Raw genomic sequence first — 9394 nt, forward strand, 5'->3', positions numbered from 1 at the left:
AAGAGTCTCACAGCACGGTATAACTAAAGAGAGCTAGAAAGAAAAAAAATAACTGTTATCTTGAAAACACTCAAATCATAAATGGAGACCCTCCTGATGCACTGACTTCCAGTTTTAGTAGTTTGGAGGCATTAATGTTAGGAGGTGACCTATTATTTCTTTCCACCGTTTGTTTCTATTAATGCCCATCCTAAAATACTTTAAGAAGGAAAGAATTAAGTGTCTCAGTAGATTATACTAAGTAAGTGGCTTAATTTTGTTTAATCGTCGTCTTGTTTGGAATGCTTCCTGTAGTAGACACGCACATTCCCTGAGGAAGGTAATGTTTACCTTACCTACTTGCTTGATATTTCTTCTTGTTAGACAGCAGTCATTAAGATAATGTTGGTAGATGTTATGGGGAGCTGGACCTGAAGAATTCGAGTTTTTTTCCTGTCGGATCCTAATCTGTTGTGTCTGTCTCTTGCAGGGTGGCATGTATGTTTTTCAACTCTTTGACTACTATGCAGCTAGTGGTGTATGCCTTTTGTGGGTTGCATTCTTTGAATGTATTGCTGTAGCCTGGGTTTATGGTAAGTGCAAATCCTTTCATCTTGATACCTTTTGATGAGTCAGTGGCAATTTTGCTGGCCAAACATTGAATCATCAGCCACCCATCTTCTTCCCGGCAACAGGCACATGCCATTAATATAAAGTTGCACTGACCTCATGGAGATAAATTTGCATCTAGGAGGAAGCCAGCTTCTAGTGTTTTTCCACAGGAAAATGGGTATTTTTCCATTAATTAATGGAAATAATAATTAATAAAGACACAATTAAACATGTGCTAAGTTTAGAGAGGAGAGTTGAAAGTTTGGCCAGCTGTGAAAATTTCTGTTTGTCTCTCAGAGAATTTCCTTTCAAAGCTCAAATGTCTGCAAGGGCCAAGCCAACCAAATAGGAAATACAAAAGGAAGGTGATGGAAAAGTGCCTCCTGTCCCATTATTTCGAGGCTATGCTGCCTACTGAGGTCTGACAGCGGCCTCTGCGGCTGCCTGGGATGGTAGCTAAGGAATGAGCAGAATTTTGCTGCTCAGGACTGGTCGTGTCACTGATTCTTCATGTACTCATAAAAGAAAAAATAAAGAAAGCGAAACAAACCATTTTTTCATTTTACAGCAGTCAAATGGCTGTAGAAGCAGGGTGTACCACTGGCTGTTGTGTCCTTCCCGTGGTGATCCCTCTGGCAAGACCAGTGAGAGCCTGGGGAGAGGAGTGGGTCCATAATGGGGGTGGGAGGGATTCACATCACGCTCCTGCATCCAGCTCATGAGGGGGTGTGGGGGCGAGACAACCAACCTTTGAGCTGCTCAAGGAGAACATCATTTTGAACTTCACAGCTATGGGAAGCATTTGAGCATCTGATACCCTCATCTTCCCTTTAATACCCCTTGGGGAGCATAGAGAGGCAGCCGTAATCCTGCAGTCCTTACGTGGCTTTTACCTGCTCGATCTTGCTCACTGTTACAGGCGCTGATAATATTTATGATGCCATTGAGGATATGATTGGATACAGACCTGGTCCCTGGATGAAGTGGAGCTGGATTGTGATCACACCAGTTCTCTGTGTGGTGAGTACTGACCCATTTCTGCTCTTTCGAGTCTTTCACGTAACAGCTCTGAGCCGCCTCTTCCTGCTTCTCCTGAAGCGAAGGCTGTTGTGTTCAGAGACCACTTTGCAAAGAGCTGCTGGAGGTTTGAGCACACCCCTCAGAGATGCCGTCTTCCCAGATGGTAGCTGTTCACGTGACAGCTCTCTACTGTGCCTGTGCAAGCTGCAGTTGGCTACGTTGGGGTGGATGTTTCTTAGAATTCATTACAGTGCCTGCTTAAAGAGTTCATTGGCCAGGAAGAACATCCTGGCAAGCTCCTTGCAATGTACAGCAAATATTTGAGCCCTGAAAAAGAGCACGCAGTGTACTGCAGCTGTTCAGGACCATCACATAACACCCTAGTGTCAAGCAACAGTTTACCTATAAGCAGATGCTCTTTCGCTGATTTAAATGGAAGAATAATTCCCCCAGTTGGTTTAAAATACATATGGTACCGATCAGCTCTGCCTTTTGCTGCCCATCTTCCTTAGGGCCAGTGGCAGAACCAAAGCTACACAGCATTTCAGCAGTTTTGAGCCTCACTTTGTTTTCCTTTCTCTTCCACAGGGGTGCTTTATCTTTTCTTTGGCCAAGTACAAACCACTGACCTACAACAAGGTCTACACGTACCCAGACTGGGCAATCGGCCTGGGCTGGGTTCTCGCCCTTTCCTCCATGATCTGCATCCCTATGGTGATGGTCATTCGCATCATCCAGTCAGATGGGTCGCTCATTGAGGTAAGAGCAACTTCTCGTCTTGCCTATTGGAGAAAGGGAGCTTTAACTCGCTCTGTTTTAAACAAAATAAGCACAATGCTTGGAAAACTGCCACCTTGTCCAGACAGGGCAAAGTTGGGTGCCTCTCCTGCAGTGAATGCAAACAAAACTGCTAAAGGTCACCCATCCTTTGGGCAAACAGCAGAAACAGAACAAACACGAAGCCTTCTGTCCTCAGACGAACACCAGGGGGTTTCACTTGCGTCCCACTTCTGCAGTTTCTGCCTTGGCAAATGGTTGCAGACAAGCAGACACATGCAGACAACGACTGGGGTGCTTCGGAGTGCCAGAGCTCTTTTCTGCAGCCCATGGGGACAAGGAAGCACAAAAATCACTGAGAAAACAAGAGAGACAGACAGACCTGGGTCAGACCTGGCTGTCTAGGAGCTCATTGAATTTCAGGGAAGTTTGGATTGTGTGGCTCTCAGGCATGGCCTTTGCTCTGGGGACTGAATAAAAGTCAAACCCTTCTGCCAGCGGGCTTCACTTTTTAGCTTTTTATTTATTTTTTTAAAAATCCTAATTAATCAAATGAAAAGACTGTATCCATACAGCCCTGATCTTTGGAAAACTTCGGGTTGCATTCAGGCTTGGCAGTGCAGATTCTCTCGGGTCTGGATTTGCAGGCGATCCCTTGCCTTTTTCGGTTCAGTGCAGGTTCCCCTCCAGTTTGTTTTCCCTCCAGTGGAAAGTTTTTGGAGCCTGTGCAAGCGTGAAGCTTAGCAGTTCTCTTCTAAGGTTTCAGATTAGTTTTGTTTTTGCCTAATGAGATGGTCTTATAGGCAGCCCAGGGAGGAGAAAGTGGGACACTTTGGGATAGGAAAAAAAGAGAGAATAGAATAAAAAAGGGAGCATTTCCCAGAGAACAAACACTTGCATTTATTTTCCTCCAAGTGTTAATGGTGTTTTTCAGCTATGGCCAAAGCAGTGTGTTTATTTTCCTGCCTACATTGTCACCATGTATTGAGACACAAGTCTAAAAGTAGCCAAAACACTCCAGAAAGACCACATTAGGAAAGGAAAGAGAGTAAATACTGGTGAGGTGCCATTTAGTTCTTTGTGAAGTGTGATGTAGGAGCAAAGTTGCCACTTGGCAACGAGTGGCTGGACTAAAAGGCAGAGTTGTTTCTGAATGAGGAAGGAGAGCACACACAATGTGAGCAGCAGCTGTGGCACTGAACACCCGACGTGCGGGATGCTGGATAATGCTGCAAATGCCCTCGCACGTCTTGACTTGCCTGCACGGACTCTGCAGCTGGGCAGAGGCTGAACGTGGTGCTCTGCAGCCCGGGTTGCCACGTCCTCACGGAGCCAAACAGCACATGAACATCTCTGGGGGCCACCAACCCCGTCCTTGGCTCGCCACACCGTCATCCTACCCGTGGGATGCTGCTCGGTCTTCTCACCTCTGCTTTTCTTCTTCCTTCCAGAGGATAAAAGCGGTGGCCGCCCCCAAGGAAGTGAATCGGTGGTCCAAAGAAACGGAGAGCGGCACCCCCTTCTGCCCCAATGGCACTTCGAATGGCGGATTGATCAAGCCAACTCATATCATTGTGGAAACCATGATGTGAGCTCTCTCTGTGAGAGGATAAACCTGCTTTAACTGCCGTTTACTAACCATAGATTCTCATAGGACCAGGTTTACAGAGCTTTATATTTGCACTAGGATTTATTTTTATTTCTCACAGAGAAAGTTATTTTTTGTGTGTGTTTTTTTTTAATATTTTGTAAGGTAATCACAGCAGATGTCTCTCTGTAGAGGGAGAGCTTTCATATCAGACTAGACGTATTACAGGAATTTACTATTATTGGGTTTTTTTAAAATATATATATCTTTATCTCTAAATATTATACACCTTACCACTTGAATTGATTGTCTTGCCAGCAATACATTCAAGTCTCAGAAAGCAATTTTTAGGTGCTGGTATGGTTGGGAGCAGGGTAACCTTCAGAACACACAAAGGGAGCTCTGTTGAGAGATAAGATTTTTAAAAAATGATGCTGTTTAAGAGACTTTTCAAAGGTGTAGTATTCCCACCCTCTGGTTCGATTGTGGTGAACGACAGCTTCAGGGTCACATTTTGGGGAAAGGGCACAGTTGGTTCAGCACAGTTCCTGGGTAAAGACAGAGCTGGGAAGTGGGAGCAGAGGTTGCGAGGGAGGCAGAGGAGTTTTGGGTATAAAAATCCTCTTGGCCGTCCCTCCCAAACATGGCACCGGGACCTGTCACACAGAGAGAGAGAGGACCTCAGGAAGGCCTTGGCAGGATTTGGTGTGGCTCACTCTTGTTTTGGTTTGGTTTTTTGGGTTTTTTTTTTTTAGACTTTTGGGGTTTTTTTTACTTAACTGCTGTTTGTGCACGAGGTTGAGTACCTGCTCCTGAGTTTTCCAGCAAAGCGTATTTTAACGTGGTGGCTGAGAGGGGAAAAGCAACGCCTGCCCTCTGAGAGCTGTAGATGTTGGCGTGCTCGTTTGTTTGTGCGTTAATTATTGGACTTTGGTTTGGGGCAGAAAAACAAGAGAGTCCCTTCCGGACTCTGACCATCCAAAGGTGAACACAAACCAGGCCTTCCCCATCAGGAGGAGCAAAACTGCTCCCCTACGCCTGCTGTAACCAGCGCTGGTAACAGGCACGACGTTAATAATAATAGTAATGAAGATAATAATATCACGCAGCAAACAGGTGCTTTTCATCCTTGTATCTCAAAAATGCTTTGCCAAGTTCATTAACCAGGATTTGCTTTATTTATTTATTTGAGGGGGGTCGTTACTGTGAGGGGAACAGACAAAAGGACTGAGTCCCTTGTGCCGTGTTACGAAATAGCAGCAGTGGACCGAGGGCCCTCAGTCTCCTTTGCCCATCATTGGGTCAAACTACAGTTTAATTTTAGTTTTTTTTGGGGGGTGGCAGATGTATTTATGAGGCTTATGAATCTTACCTGCTGCAGAAACAGGGCTTTCCAGGTTTTAAGTTAAAGGGAACATGTAACACTGAACCGGTTTGTATTTGGTAAGAAGGAATTGTGGACAGGGGAGCGGAGAGAAACCACTACAAGAGGTGTAGGAGTGGATGTTTCCAGGGGAAATTCCTCCTTGAAGAGTGTCCAAAACACAGGCCTTTAATTTTTGTTTTAAACTTGAGCAGGTTGGGCTGGGAACAGGTTCTCTGAAAAAAACTCAGCCTTTTCTTGTGGGCATTGGTTTGTTTTCTTGCAGGAGAGGTTATTTTTGTCCTTCTTACGATACCACAGTTAGGCTGCAGCGTTTGTATCCGCTTATTCTGCCGTCAGCTTAGTTTGTCATTTAAGCAGGAACATATCCAGTTCTTAACATTCCTACACAGTAAGTTTTATTTTGTTTTATTGTCCCATGGGCTAACTGGCCACAGCAGCACAAACACTTGTTGGTTAGTGTGTTGGTTCTCCTGTCACAGAAAAGGGGTGATTTAAAACTCAAGAGATGGACCAAAATAATTTAAAGTAGGAGGGAAAAAAAAAAGGAAAAAGGGGCTGCATCATCTATAACTTTCACAGCCTTTCTAGGTTGAATCTGTACACATTTGTACATCAGATAGCTGAGTTGCAGCAACAAAACCAGCCACTGCAGAGTTGCTTTTTTTTGTTTGTTGTCTTTTTTTTTTCTGGTTGCTGTATCACAAGAGTTATAAATGAAACTTTTCCACCGCTGGCAATGGTGAACATCAGATGTCAGCTGCTGGGCCAGTGGCAGTGGCCACCCCACGGTCACTGGAGGAGTCCTGTGAGCCAGCGAGTGCCACCAAATGTGCCAACGATAAACAACCATGCATAGAGCTGATTTTAGTTTTTGTAATGGCCTTTAACCATCAAAGGCAAGGAAATGTAATCAGAGTTAATTCTCTTAGGGGGTTCAGCTCGGACCCTCATTTTTGAGTTACAATTGGTGTCTGCAGTGAAGAGGGACACGGGGTGAAGAGGCTGGGGGGTGTCTAAATTAATGGTTTCTGTGAGCACAGATGAAACACTGACGCCTGATTTTCTTTTATTATTCCTATTTTATGTGTGCGTTGTCATACAGCTGTGTTCGAGGTAGAGTTTGCAGATCACTTTAACGCTATAGAGCTGAGACGAGCTTTAGTTAGGGGAAAAAACAATGGTTTGGCCATTGGTGTTCAGCCATCATCTCCATCATGGAGAGTGTCTTGGGGCGAGGAACCAGAGGGTCAGTACTACACCTTTCACAGCAAAACTGCTCGGGAACCAGAGCCCAGCCCAATTTCGGTATGAACTGTGCCATTCAAATCAGTCGCTTCCATGTACCCAGTGAAAACGTCTCGCACGTATGCAACGACCTCACGGAGCGCTCGCTGTGTCGGCCCCGCTGGCCCTGCCGGGCGCTTTGGGAGAGCTGGGACGCGCCAAGAGCTCAGAAATGAGTGTTTCTGGAAAACAGTTCCCCTCCAAAAAAAAAAAACTAGAACGAATTCTTCTTGTTTTAGCTGGGATTTGAGTTCCGATGAGCACACTTTGAACATTTTTACAGTTTTTTGGGGTTTTTTTTTTTCCTAACGCTTTTTATCAGATTTCTGAACTTTTCTTGGTGATAAATTTGTGTTTCAACATGATCCTCTGCCAAATTTATTAAAAAATAATTTTTAAAAAAACTCCGTGTTTTCTACCTATTTCTGACTGCAAATACAACTGATTATTTTTTTTTTCCCCGACTTGACTTGTTTTTAAACACTTGTGACCTATTTTACCTGTTTTCTGTAAGTGAGGAACTCTACATTAAATCATCATGACTAGTCATAGATGAACTGGTTTGGATCCAGGGAAAAGCTCGTGCAGTTCTGGTTTGAGATCTTTAGAACCAGATCCCTGAGTTTAAAACCAGGATAAACCAAGAGAAAAGCCACATCCATTCATATTTCGTGGACCTTTATCTTCATGAGTTATTCTGGGCTTGAAAACGGCAGATTTTCAGCAGTATTTCTTTCCAGCTGAACTGAACTCAAGACGCAGTAGAAACGTAAAGGGGCACATTCACCCCACAGGATTCTCTGACTTGTTTCATATTTTTTCTCGATTTTTCCAAACTTTTTCAGTTCACCTGTCACTAGTTATGATCGCACTGAATGGGCATCTAATGCAAGGGACTTTACCAGTGGTCTGTATTTTGGTGTTTAACCAGGATGATTTCCTAAATAGATCTGGTTTTTATTGTTGTTACTGTTCTCCTTTTCCTTCTCATCCGTAGTTTTCCTTTCCATCTGGTCCAAACAGATCCAAATGCTTAGCAAAGTCCTGTTTCAGGTGTGAGGTAGTCGGTCCACAGTGGATTTGTTCTTGTGCTGTTTGCTGGGGTCACCCTGCGGCAGCTCCTGGAGCGGAGAGGAGCAAGGAGTGGTCTCAGCAATTTCACTGCTCTTTTTTTGGGGAGAGGAGGAAAACAACAAGAAAAAAGGTGCAGCCCTATGGTTGCTGTAAGACCAAAAAAAAAACCCCACCAACCATCAGCAGAGCCTTCAGTGGCACCGCCAGGAGAGCAGCGTCTGCGGCTGCTTGCGGCCCTGTGTGCATCCTCCTTGCTCACCTGCAGCCACTCCTGGCTCCTCCTCTCTGTCTCAGCGTTAAAGGCGAGTAGCTCTGAAGACACACGGACATTTCCATCCACTAGGCCTTCTACACGGCTCCTCCCCGGCTGCTGTCTTTATTTGCGAAGGAGAACTTGCAGTTTCGGTGAGGCCGTGCTTGCCACACTTGGGCTCAGAGCTCCCACGCGTTGCGTCGACGGCAAAACTCCACCTGCGGGAGAAAGATTTGGACGTCTTTTGAATAACTGATTTTTTTTTTTTTGGCTTCCACGTCTTGTGGTCACTGCAGGACCGCTCGTGGAGGCATAATGTATATAAAATGTTAATAAGCTGTGTGTTGAATGGAGTGGACGTGTTAGTTAAGCAGCTCAAGTACACTTGGAAGAAGGATGACCCTGACTTCATTTCCAGGAGATTCGTTGCCATTTGCTCACTTTCAGTGAAAAATAAATGAATAAATCTGTGTTTAAGTGGACTGGTAGATGAAATCTTTCACCCTCATATGCACGCACACAAGCAGGGACGTTGCATCTGTTCCCAGGCTGCAAATCCCGTGTGTGTCATCCTTGTTTAGGGTGAGAAGGTTTAGGTACCGCTTGCCTGCAAAGAGCCAACCCACCGGGGTGCCCAAATGGCCTTGCTGAAATTGAGGGTGGTGAAAGAGGGGACATAATGACAAAATCCTGGACTGTGGCCCCTCCGAGGAGGCCTCGAGGTTGGACTTGGAAACTTTCCTGGCTCCTTGGAAGCGCCACAAGGCTCTTGGTGTGGGAGGTTGGGTGTGGGGGTGGCTTCAGGCAGCTGCCATGGACTGGTTCTCCAAAAATCAGCATCCCAAGCCTTGCGGTTAGGAGTGGTGTGTAAGTTGTGTATTTGTGTATTTGCATGAGTCAAGGTCAGGAACCGTCAGACCCTAGTAGCTCGTTGTATTTGGTGTAATCAAAGATAAGCTTAAGCAAGGATGTATGCAGATGATGCAGTGACATTTGGAACCCAAAAACCCTAGTAACTGATGCAAAAAAAAAAACCAACCCAACCCTGAGCTCCATACTTTGGTCACACAAAAAAATTCCTATTGGTATCAATGGTCAATTTTTGTTGACCAGAAAACTTGATCAAGAAAGACCTGAGCAAAACCAGCACCAGAAAACTCCAACCCTGCACCCTCCACCGGATCATGGCCTTTTTATCTGCCAGCCCAAAATAATGTAACAAAAATGCTTCCCTGCTGTAATTAAAAAATAATGATTGAATCTGTTTGTTTCTATTAAAAAAAACTAAACAGGAACGGTCCAATTTTTGTGTTTTTTTTCCAATTGTAATTGTGAATTGGTGAGTTCAGTTTACTCATATCCTGAAACCAGAGCAGGAAAACACTTCAGCCACCATTTGACAAAAAATTTTATATATATA

The 9394-nt window shown here is 44.8% G+C and overlaps 1 protein-coding gene across 4 annotated transcripts in view; it reads left to right on the forward strand.

The window, feature by feature from the left end:
* SLC6A6 (solute carrier family 6 (neurotransmitter transporter), member 6) overlaps window positions 1-4394 on the forward strand; it is a 48466-nt gene extending 44072 nt beyond the window's left edge. For 3 of the 4 annotated variants that reach the window (XM_010187869.1, XM_010187873.1, XM_010187870.1), the window contains 4 exons: window positions 470-572; window positions 1511-1611; window positions 2200-2370; window positions 3840-4394. In XM_010187869.1, the coding sequence (XP_010186171.1) occupies window positions 470-572; window positions 1511-1611; window positions 2200-2370; window positions 3840-3980 (516 nt within the window). In that variant the 3' untranslated portion in view covers window positions 3981-4394. Of the gene's footprint in view, window positions 1-469; window positions 573-1510; window positions 1612-2199; window positions 2371-3433; window positions 3437-3839 lie in introns of all 4 variants that reach the window. The other variant, XM_010187871.1, reaches the window with a different exon arrangement.
* The last annotated feature ends 5000 nt before the right edge of the window (window positions 4395-9394 follow it).

This window comes from Mesitornis unicolor, unplaced genomic scaffold (assembly GCF_000695765.1).
Source record: "Mesitornis unicolor isolate BGI_N332 unplaced genomic scaffold, ASM69576v1 scaffold21407, whole genome shotgun sequence".
In the NCBI taxonomy this organism is placed as follows: domain Eukaryota; kingdom Metazoa; phylum Chordata; class Aves; order Mesitornithiformes; family Mesitornithidae; genus Mesitornis; species Mesitornis unicolor.